General features: G+C 38.0%; 2 protein-coding genes across 6 annotated transcripts in view; both read left to right on the top strand.

The window, feature by feature from the left end:
• Positions 1-2,944, top strand: part of INTS2 (integrator complex subunit 2) — a 45,413-nt gene extending 42,469 nt beyond the window's left edge. For 4 of the 5 annotated variants that reach the window (XM_006770227.2, XM_006770228.2, XM_015568126.1 and 1 more), the window contains exons 24-25: positions 649-825; positions 926-2,944. In XM_006770227.2, coding sequence (XP_006770290.1) covers positions 649-825; positions 926-1,095 — 347 coding nt within the window. In that variant the 3' untranslated portion in view covers positions 1,096-2,944. Of the gene's footprint in view, positions 1-648; positions 826-925 lie in introns of those variants that run through there. The other variant, XM_015568128.1, reaches the window with a different exon arrangement.
• Positions 2,945-7,105: 4,161 nt separating this feature from the next.
• The window catches only part of BRIP1 (BRCA1 interacting protein C-terminal helicase 1), a 116,932-nt gene continuing 104,562 nt past the window's right edge, over positions 7,106-19,475 (top strand). Inside the window, exons 1-4 of the mRNA XM_015568125.1 lie at positions 7,106-7,225; positions 8,999-9,110; positions 10,944-11,117; positions 17,999-18,126. Coding sequence (XP_015423611.1) covers positions 7,130-7,225; positions 8,999-9,110; positions 10,944-11,117; positions 17,999-18,126 — 510 coding nt within the window. The 5' untranslated portion in view covers positions 7,106-7,129. The remainder of the gene's footprint in view (positions 7,226-8,998; positions 9,111-10,943; positions 11,118-17,998; positions 18,127-19,475) is intronic.

Here is a 19,475-nt window from a genome sequence, read left to right as displayed (position 1 = left end):
TCCCATAATACCCTGATCATTTTTCTTTCCATGTGTTCACCTCATGTTATAATTATTTGTAGTGGTTAAGAGCTTAAAGCCCAAGTTGAATCCCAACTCTACCACTAACTGGCTATGTGGCCTTGAACAAATGTATTAAACTATATATATATTGTGTGTGTGTGTATGTATGTTTTAATTGATTTTAGGGAGCGAGAGAAAGAGAAAAGAACACCAGTTGTTGTCCCACTTATATATGCATTGATTGATTATTGTATGTGCCTTGACCAGGGATTTGAACCCCTCAACCTTGATGTATCGGGATGATGTTCCAACCAATTGAGCTATCAGCCAGGGCTAAACTATGTTTTATTTACGGATTTTCTCATATAAAAATTGGTATCAGTATAGTATTTTTCTCACTCATAAGAAGATTATGAGAATTACATGAAATAATGCATGTGATACACTTATCAACAGTGCTTGGGCATAAGAATTTATATGTTGGATGATGGCTGCCTACTGGATTGTGAGCTCCCTAAAGGCAGGGGCTGTCCATGTCTTAGAAAACAGTATCCTCAGCACAAACATGGTACTTGTATATTGTATAGGCCATGTATGTTGAATTTATACCTGTAAAGACAAAAATTATTTCATTCTTTCCAACAGTTTTAACACAGGCTAAGCGATATGCTTTTTTCATGCCAACTCTGCCAAGTTTGGTCTCTTTTTGTCGAGCATTTCCTCCACTATATGAGGATATTATGTCTTTGCTGATCCAAATAGGGCAAGTCTGTGCCTCTGATGTTGCCACTCAGACTAGAGACATTGATCCAATTATTACACGTAAGTAGTAACTTATTTTCAGACCTGTTTTAATATCTCAAACAGACAAAATCCTTTTTAGATTTCTTGCCTTAATTAAAATTTTTCCATATGTTTTTAGGTCTTCAACAAATAAAGGAGAAACCAAGTGTATGGTCTGGAATCTGTAAAGTTTCATCTTACAAAAATGGATCCAGGGACACTGGAAGCATGGATCCTGATGTACAGCTCTGTCATTGTATTGAAAGCACAATAATTGAAATAATAAACATGAGTGTTAGTGGAATCTAAAAAAAAAAACTTAAAAAAAATGAAGATGGCTGCTGCATATGCCCAATATGAATCTGTATCTTATAACAACTCTAAACTGAATGGGAACAGTGCGGCCTTGGAATCAGTAAAATGGTTCAATTCAACATGAATACAATTTAGAACTTTCTTGAGAATTATGCTCGCTTGTATTTGATTGGCAGTTCTTTGGATCTACTTTGCTGGTATGTTTATATTGTAGTAGCTGAGCCTTTTTTTTCCCCATTGGGGGCACATTTAAACAATTTATTACTGGAAAGTGAATTTGTCTTTGTATTTAGCTTTTGAAGTGGAGAAACACTGCCATGCCTTTAATTTCTTATAAAAATGAGTTTGTGGGTAGCCCAAGTGTTTATTTTAGCTGTGAGTTAGTAACACAGTGTGACAATTATGCAACGATGAGAGGGAGAAAAAGGAGAATTCAGGAAAAATTAGGAATTTAAATACCCAAAATAGAAATCTCTCAAACTTGCAATGCAAGTAATAGTAATGCAAGATCAAATTCCAGTTCTCAAGAAATGGTATTGAGAAGGCTTAAAAAAGGGCAAATAGCTTTTTGTAAATGATTTTCATGGAATTACAGGTGAGGATTTTAAGATTTTTACATGTTTGCTTCAATTTTTTACTAATATGTAAAGCCATATGTTTAAAGAGATACTTGAATAATTTGGGATTTTAAGATACTGGTTTAAAAGCGTATACAGAAATGTCTTTGTGCAGAGAAGAACCTGAAAGGAGGGTCTCATTTAGTTTTTTTAAAATTTATTTTTATAATGCTTTACTAACTTATCTAATGGTCAGAAATACATTGGTACCTATTTAAGTTTTAGAGTAATACAACCCATTGCATTAAAGAGCTCTTGGTTTGTCATTAGGATTATAATTCACATCATAATCTTACATCTTTGACTAAGAAAATGTATACAATGTTTGGACCTCAGGAAAAATAAGAAAAACAAACAAACGGAAAATGCCATGTTGCTGAAGGATTTTGCAGTCCTCTGTTAATAACTTCCATTGATCATTAGGTAGATGCATTCAGGTAATCCATAATCCTCATTTTATTTTCTTAATTAAGTATCCAATGTAGAAGGTACTTCTCTTTGCTTTCTGAGATATACTGAATGACAGATATCATCCCCTTCTCTTGCCCCTACTTGAAACAGAACCCTTCACTTATAAAGGAAATTAGGCAGGCTAATAAGAAAGTGTGGTTTTTAAGAAATTAAACTTCAGCCTTTTTACTAGCAAATAGTCACATCTCATTTTCCTCCTTGTAAAATGGGATTACTACTGGCCCTACCTCATAAGGGTATCAAACGAGAACTAATCTGTACCTGTTTCAAATCATGAAGTGTACAGTATTATAGATGGTAGATGCTTAATGTTCAATTAAGTAATTTTTGTGAAAAATAAAAGCATTTAAAAAATACCATTAGAATTTTCATATTTTTAAACAAGGCTGTTTTGTAGTCTTTTAAAATTAAATACTCCTGGTCCTGAGGCTTTGGAATATTTTGTGAGTAGGTAACCAACCTCTAGGAATTCAGAAAAGGTTGAAATATGTTTTCTAACTGAATGCAGTGCACATTCTTGGATAATTTTTCGAAGACTGGTCAAAACCTGCTGTGTTAAAATAACAACATGCTGTTTTTCATCAGATTTGTTGATGATGTAAATAAAGTGTGTAAATATATTAGTAAATGCTAATATTCATGTATTTTAAGTTAAGGTTATAAAATTTGTCAAAATGTGATTTTTTTTTATTCAAGTGAAAACAGATGTGTGCAGCTATTTTGAATATTGGTCTATAAACATCTTCTTTATCAAATGAAGTTGTATTTTTTTGTTTTATTTCACTACTGTTAATCTGAAAGGAACAGTTCAAGGAATTGGAATCTAGGACTGTGTGGCTTCAGAGCATAGGTGAATCTATTTCAGTTGTGCCACATACATCGAATGGCAACACAAGATTAGAGTCTGTTGAGCGCTTTAGAAATTTAGGCGAGAAGAATCAGAGTAGTTATCCTGGAGCAGTTACTTAAAAGATATTTAAAAAATTTGTAGCCTGGCTGTCTTGGCTCAGTGGTTGAACATGGACCTATGAACCAGGAGGTCACGGTTTGATTCCCAGTGTGGGGCGAGCAGGAGGCAATCAATCACTGATTCTCTCTCATCATGTTTCTCTCTCTTCTTCTCTGAAATAAAAAAATAATTTAAAAAATTATAAAGGCAGAATAACAATTTAAAGGTATACTTAGGGATTTATTTTTATAAATTATCCTTTATTCCACTGTCTTAATAAGTTTTGTACCTTCCCTTCATCTTTGCTTATATTTTCATATAATTCTTAATACCAAATGTGGAGTTTTAAAAATTTAACTTTAGATGGAATTTGTTTGCAGGCTGCTTAGTTTTTATAATTATTGTATTGGCTTTATACTGATTGAATTGATAATAACCATCTCCCTATTACTAGGCTGGGAAGTTTATAGCCGCCCCCCCTCCCCAGTATTATAATAGACAGTGATCAATTGAGGTATTGTTAATTTTTCTTTCTTAAAGATTACTTCTTTAGGATAAATTTATCAGCCTGAAATTACTGAATTAAAGAGTAAAATTTATTTTTATGACTTAAGTTTTGTCGTTTGGGGAAGATGTGAGACTCTTCCTGCTTCTCCCTCCTGCAGCACACCTCTCTCCCCAGAGTAGTTTCCCAAATTTGAGAAACTAGCTGGTCTTCCTTTTTTGGTACACTCTTTGAGCCAAGTTTAGGCTTTACAGAGTGAAAAAATTTTTTTGGCGAGGTGATGATTAACCGCCTACCTTTGAGGAAACTGAAGTGTACTCTTGGCAAAAAAGAATAAGTTGATTTTTAGGAGGGATAAGTCTTAACGGAGGTAGACGTAAGTGATCTGGTGCTGGAGAGCCCTCGAGAGGCTTCTCTGGTTGAATGTGGTATCTGGGAAATCCTTGATTATTGAGATATTGGAGCCCGTAGTCACGAATCTTTCACCTCGTCCGGTTCAGCTGACCAGCAATTCCAGCCTCATTCTTTTCCTTCCCCTGGGCACTCTATTATATTAAAGCTCGGAATTTCGAATCCAGCGGCGTGGAAGAACGCTTAGAGGAGAGGTCGGCGAGGCTCAAAGGGGTGTCGTCTCCGTTTAGCTACAGACCTGAAGAATAACACTTCGAGTTTCCCAAGAAACTGACACATGGGTTCGACCACCAGTTGCAAAAAGTCAAACGGAGCTGCCCCTGCCTTTGAATCCCTGGGATTTGCGCGGAGTCATTCGCTTTTCCCCAGTCCGTCTTCCGGTGCCGCCAATTACCTCGGGTCGATGGACATTGCGAGGCTCCCATTGGACGCAGAATTCCGTGTCTCGCGCCGGGATTGGTTGCTTGATTTCTAGTTTTGGCGTGTGATTGGTTCGTCTGAGTTCGTCCCGGCGATTGGTTGCCGGGAGTCGAGGGGGAGGGAGGCGGGAATTCGTCGGGGAGAGCGGTGGAGGGGACTGGTGAGAGCCGCTGGAGAGGAAGAGTCAGGCGGCCCGGGCCCGCGGCCAGGCGGGGAGCAGCAGCCTGACGAGGGGGCGAGAGGCTCGTGGCCGTTCCTCGGCGCCAGGGCTCCGCTGCGTTTGCTCGCCGACATCGTGTCCTGTTGCCTGGGAGTCGGAGCCCAGGCAGGGTTGCTTCGGTTTTCCTCAGACCAGGCAAGTCGGCCACCCGCGGGGAGAGTGCTTCCACCTGACGGAGGGCGCCTTCTGCCGCCGCCCAGCCGCCCGGCGGGCTCCGCGGCGTCGGGGGGTCACCTGCGCCTCCGGGAGAAGACAGAGGGCGGAAGCCAACCTGGGAGGAGGGAGACTGCCCTCCCCTGCTTAGAGCAAAGGCCTGTTACCGGCGCGGCCCCGCGGTCACTGGGCAGCAGGGGGAGACAGCGGCAGGCAAACCCTCCCCCCCGCCCCAACCTCCCCTTATGTAGGGGACGCGCCCCATTTTGAGAAGCTCGTTGCCACAATTGGGGCGGGGGGCGGGGGGATGGGTTGGTTTCTTGGTAATAGCCGAGTAACTAGGCCAGCGTTGAGTGGTTGGTTTCAGGACAAGGGGTTAGGTTCCACCATATTTAATTCTCAGAGCCTCCGCGATAGAGTCACAGACTATTAGGTTAGAATAGGGGTGGCTGCCCTGGCCGTTTCGGCGCAGTGGATAGAGCGTCGGCCTGCGCCTTGAAGAGTCCCGGGTTCGATTCCGGTCCAGGGCTCGTACTGCGGTTGCAGGCTCCCGGTCCTGGTCGGGGGCAATGCGGGAGGCAGCCAATCCCTGTGTCTTTCTCACGTGGGTGTTTCCTCTGTTTCTCCCTCTCTCTTCTACTCTCTAAAAATCAGTGGGGAAAAAAATCCTTGAATGAGGATTAAAAATATATTCATGGTCTCTCCCTCTCTCTCTCTATCTCTCTCTCTCTCTCTCTCTCTATATATATATATATATACACACCCTTAACTTCTCTGGGAACACATTAGCGGTCGCTAAGGTTATTATTGGCTTCAATCTATGGAATTGCTGTCCTAACCATCCCTCCATCCCTAGATTGAATTTACCGCCCCCTCCCCCTTCTGTTGCAAATAATTTATCACTTGATAACAGTGTATGTCATTTCCCCCTGTATTTTCAGTTACTTCCTTAGGATATGTTTCTGGGAAAGAGAACCCTATGGACTTTCTCTTGAGAAAATGCAGCGGTGCACAGAAACTTGGGCATACACTGTGGCGAGTTCAGTCTCCCAATGACACCTGTGGGTCCTAGGTTATGAAAGGGTGGTTTAGAAGAGGCGGAGATTAAAGCCGGTCACTTCCCCTGTGTCGGATTCTGGAGTTTAGACTCGTTCTGTAGTGACCTTATTCGTAACTCAGTGCTTGGTTAATTTGCATAAAATCCTATCAGATAGATAATACCTCCATTTCACAGGCTCTGAGACCTTAAGCGATTCACACAGCGAAATTCAAACTTAGGCTTGCCTGACTCCAGAGCCCACTCCTTTCCATTCTACCATATTGTCCTTGAAGTAAGAATTCTTGCACACCTGCTAGATGCCAAGGAGTTTTTCTCCTTACAACCATTTTTACATGAAACATTGTTACAGGTAAGGATCTTAGTCTAGGGCAGTGGTTCTCAACCTTGGCTGCACATTAGAATCACCTGGGAATTTTTTAAAAATCCTGATTTCTGGACCTCATCCTCTGGAAATTCTGTTTCTTTGTTATGGGGTGGGGCCACAATATTAGTAACAAAGAAACAGAATTTCCAGAGGATGAGGCCCAGAAATCAGGATTTTAAAAAAATTCCCAGGTGATTTTAATATGCAGCCAAGGTTGAACCACTGGTGATAAGCAACCTTTCTTCCCTTTTGACAGGTCATCTAACATAGCCATAGGTTCCAGGCATTGGCATGGGTGGAGAGGCATTATTTACCTAGCACAGTGGTTGGCAAACTCATCAGTCAACAGCCAAATATCAACAGTACAACGATTGAAATTTCTTTTGAGAGCCCAATTTTTTAAACTTAAACTATATAGGTAGGTACATTGTTATTAACTTAATTAGGGTACTCCTAAGGCTTAGGAAGAGCCACACTCAAGGGGCCAGAGAGCTGCATGTGGCTCTAGAACTGCAGTTTGCCAACCACGGGCGAGAAATGAAGAGACACTATCAAGGTACATGTGTGAGTTGTCACAGTCTGATCTAGAACCTTTATTTCCTAACTCCTGGCCCACAGCTTTGGCAAAGTAGGGATACACAACCAGGTGTATTAGATTCCAAGACGTGCTCTCAAGTGCGGTGATTGATAAGGCCAGGAAATTATCGCACTTCCATTTGTTTTGTTTATATACTTATTCCAATTTTTATTTCCAGATTTCTGTCTTAGTGTTGGGTATCTGGTTTTCTTTGAATGGCATTGTTTCAAGATTGATTTTCATTTGTGTTGCAGTTAGGAATCTGAAGTAAACAAGAAAGTATGATGTCTTCAGCGTGGTCTGAATATACCATTGGTGGGGTGAAGATTAGCTTTCCTTGTAAAGCTTATCCATCCCAGCTTGCTATGATGAATTCTGTAAGTATTTTTCAGCAGTTATTTGAAGTCTTATTAAGATACCTATGTCTGTAAGTCATAACATACATTGAGTCTGTGACTACATTTATTTTCTCAGATAGTAAATGGATTGAAAACATTTGCTGGGTTCATTGAAGAACAGCTAACCTTTGGAAAAGTATTACTGATCCCTGCTAAACTGTATGTGTCCATGGTTAGTTACGAGGCAAAGGAGAACATTCTGAACAAAGTTCTCAGCTCATTTGGAACTTTTACTTTACAGAATTACAGCTTTCTACAAAGTATTTATTGTCTTCCACATGGTACACTCTAGTTCCTACCGTAATTTTTTTGAAGATATTTCAGTCATATGGAAACAAACTTTAGTTTACCAACTTTCCAACTTTGTTATATTTTAATATTTTGCCATATTTGCTTTATACCTTGTTTATAAATAACAGGATTACTAGTATCCTGAATTTTTTCTTTTTCCTAGCATAGCTTTAATATATTTATTATGTATGTATCCAGTTAATTTACATATTTTTGAACTTTGCACAATGATATCACACTATACCTCTCTTTCTGTAGAACTTGATTTTTTTTTCTCTTAACATTATTATTATTATTTTAATAGATTTTAAAGAGAGGAAAGGCGAGAGATGGGGAGAATCATCTATAGTTGCCTCCCACACGTCCTGATCAGGGATCAAACCTGCAACCTTTGTATGTGCTCTGACCAGGAATTGAACCTGCCAAATTTTGGTGTACCGGACGATGTTCCAACCAACTTTGCCATACTGGCCAGGGCTGCTTAATATTTTTTTATTTTTTAAAGGGGTGAATGATGATTTTTATTTTTATTTTTTTAAATATATTTTATTGATTTTTTACAGAAAGGAAGGGAAAGGGATACAGAGTTAGAAACATCGATGAGAGAGAAACATTGATCAGCTGCCTCCTGCACACCCTCTACTAGGGATGTGCCTGCAACCAAGGTACATGCTCTTGACCAGAATCGAACCTGGGACCCTTGAGTCCGCAGGCTGACGCTCTATCCACTGAGCCAAACCGGTTATGGCAACATTATTTTTAAGATGTAGCCCTGGCCTTTCCAGCATGGCTCAGTGGTCGATCTATGAACCAGAAGGTCACGGTTCGATTCCCAGTCAGGGCACATGCCTGGGTTGTGGGCTCAGTCCCCAGTTTGGGGCATTCAGGGGCCAGATGATCAATGATTCTCTCTCATCATTGATGTTTCTCTCTCTCTCCCTCTCCCTTCCTCTCTGAAATTAATAAAAATATACTAAAAAAAAAAGATGTCACCCTGTTGATTGTTAATCCATTTTAATTGCTTTATTGGATTCCATTATATGAATACCAGAATTTTTTTGGTACATTACCCTTCTGATAGACATTTGAATTGTTTACATTCTTTTGCAATTATAAATAGTGTTGCTATGAACTTTCTTTTTTTTTTTTTTAAATATATTTTATTGATTTTTTACAGAGAGGAAGGGAGAGAGGTAGAGAGCTAGAAACATCAATGAGCGAGAAGCATCGATCAGCTGCCTCCTGCACATCTCCCACTGGGAGATGTGCCCGCAACCCAGGTACATGCCCCTGACCGGAATCGAACCTGGGACCCTTCAGTCCGCAGGCCGACGCTCTATCCACTGAGCCAAACCGGTTTCGGCTGCTATGAACTTTCTTATGCATGTTTCCTTCTGATGGAGAGAGACCCTAATGAAAGAAATTGTTTATTGATTTTTTTAATTGTTTTTGTGTCCATAGATTGTCAGAGGATTAAACAGTAAGCAGCATTGTTTGTTGGAAAGCCCTACAGGAAGTGGGAAAAGCTTAGCCTTACTTTGTTCTGCTTTAGCATGGCAACAATCTCTTAGTGGTAAGTAGCTGATTGCTATCTTCAGGTTGCTTATTGGGACCTGAAAAAATATAATGAAGTACTTTTAATTCAGAATGATTCATCTGTATTCTAGCTAACTTAGTATTCTCTTTTAAGATCTTTTTGATGTTATTATGTCTTCCAAAAGAGTTTCAATATGGCAAAATATGTTCAAATTAATCCCCAAACAAATTTGAACATAATGTAGTTTTTTATTTGGTGATTCAGAGTATATATAAGAATCTTGGCATGCTTATTATTGTCAAAACTAGAGGCCCGATGCACGAAATTTGTGCAAGGGGCTTGGCCCTCGCAACTGCGGCGTCTTGCCTCAGCCCTTGCAGCCTCGGCTTCTTCCGGAAGGTTGTCTGGCTGTCCAGTCTAATTAGCAGTTACACTTTTATTATTATAGTTAATTATAATTTTTATGTAAAAGATGCAAGAGATGGGTCTGTCATGATGCCATCATAGGAATAATTGTGTGTGTGTGTGTAGGGGGTGTGTGTGTGTGTGTGTGTGTGTGTGTGTGTGTTTTGTTTATTTTTTGAGTAAATCCTGTGGTATATTTGCTTATCTGTCCATTTCTCATAACATTAAAACATGAATATATAAAAAGGAAAACATTCTAGTTGATCTTTCTACTTGTCTGGGTACCAGATAAGCATTTGTTGTAAAATTGTTTGTATGAATCTATATTATTTTTCATTACATTTACTTTATTTGCAAAAAATTCCTAGTAATAATTTACTTTTATGAAAGACTGTCTAATACACATAATGAATCTGAAGTACCATCTTGTATACATTTTAGTTACATAATTAGATTGCTTTGACCTAAAGTGTTAGCAGAATTTAAAAGTGAGCATCGGTGTGTATGTATATGTATGTATATGTGTGTGTGTGTGTATGTGTATGTCTATATGTATGAATATATAATTTTTTTAAAAGGAAATGTTTGTGTTACTGATAACATTATTTAATACTAAAAATAAAAAGTAAGTATTTTATAAGCTTTTGGTTGTCCGTTTTGATTCTTACTGATGTTAAATTAATCTTTGGGGGAAAATGAGATTATCTTAATTTAAAATTTTAAGGAGATTCTGGAAAATAGAATTAGTATATTTCTGTAGTATAGAGAGGAAAATAATGTCAGTACTCCTTAGAGAAAATAAATTACTCAGCTTTTTTTATATCTATGAATTGTATATTGAAACACACAGGCACATAATGTAGATATTGCAATTTTGTATTATATTAAAGTATTAAAAATTACCTGTTTTATTTAATTTGAATATTGACTTTAAAGTGTATTTTGATACATGTATCATAATTGCTACATCATGAAACATGTTTCTGTTTGAAATAGAAGTATAATGTGGGAATGATTTACCCTTATGTGTTTACATTATTATTTAACATATTGAACTTTCAAATTCTTGATTAAGGGAAATAACAGTAATTAAGATATTTTAGGTCTTTATTCCATGATTGATATTTTAATAAATCTCAATATAAATTAATACTTGCATTGTTGTGCCTTTATTACATTATTAATTTTTTATAATTAGATTTTAATAACTTATGAAAATAACACGATAACTTCTCTACATGTTTCTGGCATAAGTGTTTCTCTGCTGTCCCAAATTTGATGTCCAGATTTGCCAGGTACTTTTTCAGTTTTAGCACAAAAAGTGTTGCATCCTGGGATAGCTCCGCATCCTGGGATAGCTCCCAATCCTGGGCAAATTGGGGTGTTTGCTTACCCTAACTGCATAGAAAGATTGAGTTAAAAAAAATTAGAAATATTATAAATAGAAGTTCTTTTATTTTTTAGGAAAGCCAATGGATGAAAGCTTAAGTAAAAAAGTTGAAGTATCATTGTCATGTTGTTGTACATGCCATTCAAAGAATTTTACAAACGATGACATGAACCAAGAAACTTCACATCATTTCAATAGTCCAAGTACACCACCTTCTGAAAGAAATGGCACTTCATCACCTTGTCAAGGTAGTTTATATTTTGCTGGGGTCTGTTAGTATCTGTAACAGAAGCCTTATTTATTGCTGTTATGAGACCTTATTTAGATAAATTTGGTTAGCATAATTGATTATGTACTTCTACATATATTCTCTGCAATTATTTTAGATAATTCATAGAGTAGTCAGAAGTCCTTGGATTATTTTATTCTTGGCTTGACTTTTCATTTATTCAGATATTTTGCTAGCTTAAATTAGTTTTTGAAGGCGAGGCAGAATAAATGGTGTTCAGAGACTGATGTTATTTGTAGGCAGTATTATTATATGGTAGACTTTCATAAAACATATTAATTTGTATTGTAAGACAAACTCTAATCCGCCTCATTTATTCTTGATAAATTTGCCTGATCTTCTGAGGTTAGTATTCTAAAAAAATACAGTAATGCTCTAATGGGATCTTCTTTATAGGTTACCATCTTCTTTTCTCTGTCTGCCTTGAGATTCTCTCTTTGTTGTTAGTTTTTGACAGTTTTAATATAATGTGCCTGGGAGAAAGCCTTTTTGGATTGAGATAATCAGATGTTCTGTTAGCTTCTTGGATTTGAGGACCCATTTTTTTCTATAGTTTGGGAAGTTCTCATCAATTATTTGTTTGAATAGGCTCTTCATTTCCTTCTTCTTCTTTTCTTCTGGTATGCCCATTATTCTTTTTTTGTTATTGTTGTTAATCCTCACCCAAGGATATTTTTCCCATTGATTTTTATAAAGAGTGGAAGGAGGGGGAGAGACAGAGAGAAACATTGATGTGAGAGAGACACATCGATTGGTTGCCTCCTGAATGCACCCCGACCAGGGCCAGGATTGAGCCTGCAAATGAGGTACCTGCCCTTGACCAGAATCGAACCCAGGACCCTTCAGTTTGCAGGCCGACACTCTAGCCACTGAGCCAAACCGTCTAGGGCCCCATTATTCTTTTTTTAAAAAATATATTTTATTGATTTTTCACAGAGAGGAAGGGAGAGAGATAGTCAGAAACATCAATGGTAGAGAAACATCGATCAGCCGCCTCCTGCACATCTCCCAGTGGGGATGTGCCCGCAACCCAGGTACATGCCCTTGACCGGAATCGAACCTGGGCCCCTTCAGTCCGCAGGCCGACGCTCTATCCACTGAGCCAAACCGGTTTCGGCGGCCCCATTATTCTTACATTTTTCTTTCTAATGAGTCAGATACTTCTTGAATCATTTTTTTTTTTTTAACTCATGATTCTCTCTCTACTTCCACCTGAGTAATTCTAGATTTGTCTTCAGTATCACTAATTCTTTCTCCCATCTGGTCTGCTCTATTTCCTAAGCTTGCTAGTTCTTTCTTCATCTCATTTATTCAGTTATTCAGTTCCAGAATTTGTTTGGTTCCTTTTTTTTTTTTTAAGTTTCGATTTCTTTGGTGAAATACTGTTAAGTTTTGAGAGTTTCTTTATATATTTTGAGTACATGTTTTTTAAAAAAACGTAGTTGTAGGTTTACTTTAGGTTTAAGATGCATTTTGAGTTAAATTTTTTAGTATGGTGCAAGGTATGGATCCAAGTTCATTTATTTTCATATGGATATCTAATTATTTAGCATCATTTATCGAAAAGGCTATCCTTTGTCCACTGCATTGCCTTTGTAAAAAATCAGTTGTCAATTACAACTTTCATTTTAACATTATTGTGAGTTAGAGTATTTAGAATTTTCTCTTGAAGAATCAGATGGCATAAATCATGGTTGTATTCTGATACTCTCTTTATATTTTCAAGTAAATTCTTTAATAAGATGTAACCTAAATACATAAAAGTGCACAAATTCTAAGTGTATAGTTTGAAGAATTTTCACAAAGTAAATACACTAATGTACTCCCATCTAGATAAAAAATAGGATATGACCAACACTTCTCATCCTCTTCGTTAGTCACCTTTCCACAGGTAATTGCTATCTTTCCTCCTGTCACCATTAGTGAGCTTTGCCTTTTTATAGAAAAGAAATTATATCCATCTACTTTTGCTTAATGTTGTACTATGAGATTTATTTGTGTATTGCATATAGTAGTACTTATTGCTATATATTATTTTCTATGAATATACTGCAATTTATTAATTTATAGTTGTTAGACATTTGGGTGGTTTCTGCTTTTGGTTATTAATGCTATTTTGAACATTCTTTTTTAAACATGGACATATAAATATATTTTTTTAGATTTTTTTTTTGTTGATTTCAGAGAGGAAGGGAGAGGGAGAGAGAGAAATGTCAATGATGAGAGACAATCATTGATTGGCTGTCTCCTGTATGCCCTCTACTGGGGTCTGAGCCAGCAACCCAAGCATGTGCCCTGACTGGGAATGGAGCCCTGACCTCCTGGTTCATTGGTCGACACTCAATCTTTGAGTCACGCCAGCTGGGCAATTTTGAACATTCTTATTCATTCTGGTGCAAATAGGTATTTTCTACCAGATATATACTTAGTAATGGAATTGCTGGTCATAGTGTATGCATATGTTCAGTTATAGTAGTTAACTGCCAATATTTTCCAAAGTGGTTGAACCTTAGCACTTGGTATTTCCAGTCATTAAAAATTTTACCCATTTTGGTGCATGTGTCATGTTCTCATGAGTTTTAATTGGTATTTCTCTGTTGATTAATGAGGTTGAGCATCTTTTAGTATGTTTATTGGTCGTTTAAATATTCCTTTTATTGAACTGCATATTCAGGTTTTTTGCCCATTTTTGAATTGGGTGGTTTCTTATTCATTTCTAGGAGTTTTTTAAAAAAAATATTCTGGCCCTAACCGGTTTGGCTCAGTGGATAGAGCATAGGCCTGCGGACTGAAAGGTCCCAGGTTTGATTCCGGTCAAGGGCATGTACCTTGGTTGCGGGCACATCCCAGTGGGAGGTGTGGAGGAGGCAGCTGATTGATGCTTCTCTCTCATCGATGTTTCTAACTATCTATCCCTCTCCCTTCCTTTCTGTAAAAAATCAATAAAATGTGTTTTAAAAAAATTCTGAATATATCTCATTTCTTTATAACTTTGTATTTTAAAGACTTAACCTTTTCAATAAGTTTCCTGCAAATTTCTCTGCTATAAAGAACATGAAGATAAACCTTTTTTGTATATGTAGATAATATGATTTTTATTTTAATGAATTGGGTATTAATCTTTTTTTGGCCGATGGCAGTTCAATTTTTCTAAAACTAAATTATTGTTTATGGTAGCTATTCCCTACCCTTTAATGGGCCCATACAAATTTGCCCCTTGGTTTATTTGGGGCAAGGTTTCTCAAACAGGGCACTATTAACATTTTGAATTGGATCATTCTTTGTTGTGGGACTGTGCTGTGCATTGTGGGATATTTAGCAGCATCTCCCGTGCCTCAACCCACTAGATGCCAGTAGTTTTCCTGCTGTCTCCTGCCTTTGCTGACAACAAAAAATGTCTCCAGAGATTGCTCAATGTTCCTGGTGTGGGGATAGGGGTGTTAAAATGGTCCCAGTTGAGAACCACTATGCTAGTTTGTTTTGTGGGTATTTTACCAATTTGCCTGGAAATTGCAGAGCTCAAAATTACATGTCTTTCTAAAATATATATGGAAATGCAAAGGGCTAAGAATAATAGCCAAAGACACTCTTGAGAATCTGGTCAAGGTGAGAAAACTTAATCTATGGGATAGGCCAGTGGTTGGCAAAGCGCGGATCATGAACCACACATGCCTCTTTGGCCCCTTGAGTGTGGCTCTTCCACAAAATACCACGTGCGGGCGTGCATGTACAGTGCGATTGAAACTTCATGGCCCATGCGCAGAAGTCGATTTTCGGAAAGGAGATAGACGAGACAAGTATACAAGACGAGTGTGGATGGGAGAGTTGGAAGGGGTGGACCTCAGCGAATGTACCTCAATCAGATTGAAGATGTTTTTAGCAAAGGCCAGCTTAGGAGTACCCTAATTAAGTTAATAACAATGTACCTACCTATATAGTTTAAGTTTAAAAAATTTGGCTCTCAAAAGAAATTTCAGTCGTTGTACTGTTGATATTTGGCTCTGTTGACTAATGAGTTTGCCGACCACTGAGATGGGCTGACTTACTATATATAAAGCTGTAGTAATTAGAACACTTTGGTATTGGTGCAGTGTAGACCCATGGAAAACAATGGAGAACCCACATTCAGTTTCACATATAGCCAGAAAGTTTTTTTTTTTTTTTAAATAGAAGTGCTCCTGCAGAGCACAGGGCAAAGGAGGGACTTTTCTATAAGTGGTACTGGGACTCTCAGATATTCCTATAGAAAAAAATTGAAATTGTAGCCCCATTTTACTTCATACAGAAAAGTCCATTCCGTGTAGATTAAAGATATAGGTCTGAAAGGCAGAATTACGGTTTTAGAATTTTCAAATGATGTTCCTATGAATCTTAGGATAAAGCATGGCTCATAGCGGGGAAAGAATAGTGGTGGATCAAAGACGCCCTAAGTCAGTGATGGCGAACCTATGACACGCGTGTCAGAGGTGACACGCAAACTCCTTTTTTTGGTTGATTTTTCTTTGTTAAATGGCATTTAAATATATAAAATAAATATCAGAAATATAAATCTTCGTTTTACTATGGTTGCAAATATAAAAAGATTTCTATATATGACACGGCACCAGAGTTAAGTTAGGGTTTTTCAAAATGCTGACACGCCAAGCTCAAAAGGTTCGCCATCACTGGCTAAGTCTTTCATCCTGTTTTGGAAATTGTAAGCAATTTTTCTTTAAAAAATATTATCCTCAGAAAAAGCTTGAAAACCAATGCTGTGTGTGGTATAGATTCACTTCTGCGTTTATTCAGATAAACTTGTGTTTTTGAAAACAGTACTAGACCTGCCTACAGATCTTTCTGCCCTAATAGTCTGTAAATTCTTTAAGGCCAGGAACTGTTTCTTTTTCATGGTGTCTGGAATTGTTTGGGCTTGATAAAATAAATGCTGTTTAGTGAATTCAAGGGAACTCATAGAGAAGAACAAAGAGGAAGGAAGGTACTTTTAAGAACACACATTTAGGGACAGGGAGAAACCAATGTATAGGGATAGTTAAGAACAGTTTTACAGACATTAAGGAAAAAGGAAATGTGTTTATCATCTTCCAGAAGACAGAGTATTATGTTTGGCTTTATGCCTAAAGATTATGCTTATGTATTTTGGAGTCAGACAGCAGGAGTTAGTCACATCCAGGCTCTGCCTCTTACTAGCTGTATGATACTGGCATGTTACTTGACTTTCTAAAAATCTAGTGTTCATATTTATACCAGGTGTACCGATTAATAATGTGGATTTTTTTCAATAGATGGAGTTACACATATGTTGACATATATGCGATTTGATATGTATGCTATTTTGTTGTATTGACAGTAAGCTTCTAAACTTCATATGTCAAATTTGCTGAAAGGTGTTAACATCATAGATATTTTTAGGCTTAAAAATGTCGAATTTCATGCCCAAAAAAAGCATTTGCAGGAAGTTTTAATTCATTACTTTATTTTGAAGAAAAGTGCTGCTGAAAGTTATTGTATACTTTGGGAAGCTTGTGATGAACATGGTCCATCTCAAGATACTTGTGAACCCTGGTTTAAATGCTTTAAAAGTGATGATTTAGACGTGAAAGACAAAGAACGGTCCAGGTCAACCGAAAAACAATTAAAAGCATTATTCGATGAAGATGCATGTCAAACTCAAAAATAACTTGCAGAAAAATTAAACATTGCTCAGCAAACAATTTCCAATTGTTTAGAAGCAATGGGAAATATTTCAAAGGAAGGAAGATGGGTGTCACATCAACTGAACGAAAGACAAATGGAAAACTGAAAAGTCATTAGTAAAATGTTGCTTCAACGGCACAAAAGAAAGTCTTTTTGCATTGAATTGTGACTGGCAATGAAAAGTGGATTTATTTTGAGAATCCCAAATGCACAAAATCATGGGTTGATCCAGGTCAACCATCAACATCGACTGCAAGGCCAAATCGCTTCGGAAAGAAGACAAAGCTCTGTGTTTGGTGGGATCAGGAAGGTGTTAGTGTATTATGAGCTTCTAAAACCAGGTGAAACTGTTAATACCGATCGCATCCGACAACAGATAATCAATTTGAACCATACTTTGTATGTTCTGATCGATGACACATGCACTTTCTGAGCAGCACTTCAAAACATACCAAGAAGTGGAAAATTGGGTCTCTGAATGGTTTGCCTCAAAACAAGAAAAGTTCTATTGGGACAGTATCCACAAATTATCTGAAAGATGGGGGAAATGTGTAGCTAGCGATGGACATTACTTTGAATAAAGCACTTTTGATGTTTCTCTTGAAATTAAAGTGTTTTCTTTGATTACAAAATCCGCATTATTAACCGGTATACCTGGTAAAATGGGATGATGCTATTTGGTGAATTATAAGGTTGATGACCTTGAGAATGGGTTTTCAGGATTGTGGGATTAAAAGGTAGATTATAAGAGTTTAATTTTACTATATTTTTAATCCTAACAAACATGGAAGCTTAGTAAGAAAGTGACATTGAGACATGTAAAGAAATATTTTTATAGAAATGAAATACATTTTCTTGAGAGAGTCTTACAGTTATATTTTTTAAAATCACATTGGGAGTGGTATACAAAAGTATAAACCTGTTAAATCAAAATTGGACTTTCTTATTGAAAACATATTTCTCAAAATGTTGGCTATATTTTGTTAAAGTAATCTGGTAAAAAAGTGCTTTTAAACATGTTTAGCAATTCATTTTTTTAAAATATGTTAATTTCTAAAATAAGTCTACATCTTGATTCCAATTTTTTCTTAGGAAAACTGCATAAGTGTAAGTTATTTATACTGATTTTTTAACTTCTTTTATAAGACTCGCCTGAAAAAACTACGCTGGCTGCAAAATTATCTGCCAAGAAACAGGCATTCCTATACAGAGATGAAAATGATGATTTTCAAGTAGAGAAGAAAAGAATTCGATCCTTAGAAACGACACAGCAGGTAAACAGAGTTTATTGGCAGTGAAATAATCCCATTAGTTATAGCTGAACAAGGCTGTCAGATATCAATCTAGTTTTCAGTGTCACTTGTGGAGATTAGTGGGGTCACAGATGTAAAGTAAATGGTAAATTGTTGTAATTGAATTTTAGCTAGTTACTCATTACAATGGAGTTTATTATAAAAGACTAGAGGCCTGGTGCATGAATTCATGCATCAGAGGGGTCTCTTGGCCTGGCCTGCAGGATCAGGTGGAAACTGGCTCCCCAATATTCCCCAAGAGGTCCCGGATTGCAAGAGGGCGCAGGCCAGGCCAAGGGACCGCACCAGTGCTTGATCGGGGCTGGGAAGGGACCGTGGGAGGGCTCCAGGTTGTGTCCAGCTTGTCTGGCTCAGTCCCAATTGGCCAGACCCCAGCAGCAAGCTAACCTACTGGTCGGACTATCTGCCCCCTGGTGGTCAGTGTATATCATAGCGAGCAGTTGAGCTGCCTTAGCATATCATTAGCATATTACACTTTGATTGGTTGAAAGGATGAGTCAAAGACTAGAGGCCTGGTGCATGAATTCATGCATCAGAGGGGTCTCTTGGCCTGGCCTGCAGGATCAGGTGGAAACTGGCTCCCCAATATTCCCCAAGAGGTCCCGGATTGCAAGAGGGCGCAGGCCAGGCCAAGGGACCGCACCAGTGCTCGATCGGGGCTGGGAAGGGACCGTGGGAGGGCTCCAGGTTGTGTCCAGCTTGTCTGGCTCAGTCCCAATTGGCCAGACCCCAGCAGCAAGCTAACCTACTGGTCGGGCTATCTGCCCCCTGGTGGTCAGTGTATATCATAGCGAGCAGTTGAGCTGCCTTAGCATATCATTAGCATATTACACTTTGATTGGTTGAAAGGATGAGTCGACATTTAGCATATTAGGTTTTTATTATATAGGGTTACTTACAATCACTGTCATTAAAGTGAAACTGCATGATGCTTATATATGAGGAATTTGATAATAAAATATTTACTTAGGGCATCCTATCTAATAAAAGAGAAACATAGAAATTAGCATACGACCACTACCCTTCCCATTGGCTAATCAGGGCGATATGCAAATTAACTGCCAGCTAAGATGGCGGCCAGCAGCCAGGCAGTTTAAAGTGAACATGAGGCTTGCTTGCTTCAATGACGGAGGACTCCAACATTCCTTGCCTGCCGCTGCAGGCCTCAGACCTGCAACTCTAAGCAACTATGTAACAACTATAGAAGCTAAACAAAACCCCAGAAACTGGCTTTAGTCCCGGGCTTCAGCCAGCAGGATCACACCATTGTAAACAAAGGCCAGAAACCTACTTTCAGCAGTGGCGGCCTA

The sequence above is a fragment of the Myotis davidii genome, unplaced genomic scaffold, assembly GCF_000327345.1.
Source record: "Myotis davidii unplaced genomic scaffold, ASM32734v1 scaffold684, whole genome shotgun sequence".
Classification (NCBI taxonomy): Eukaryota; Metazoa; Chordata; class Mammalia; order Chiroptera; family Vespertilionidae; genus Myotis; species Myotis davidii.
The sequence above is the reverse complement of the archived record's forward strand: the minus strand, read 5'-3'. Positions and strand labels throughout refer to the sequence as shown.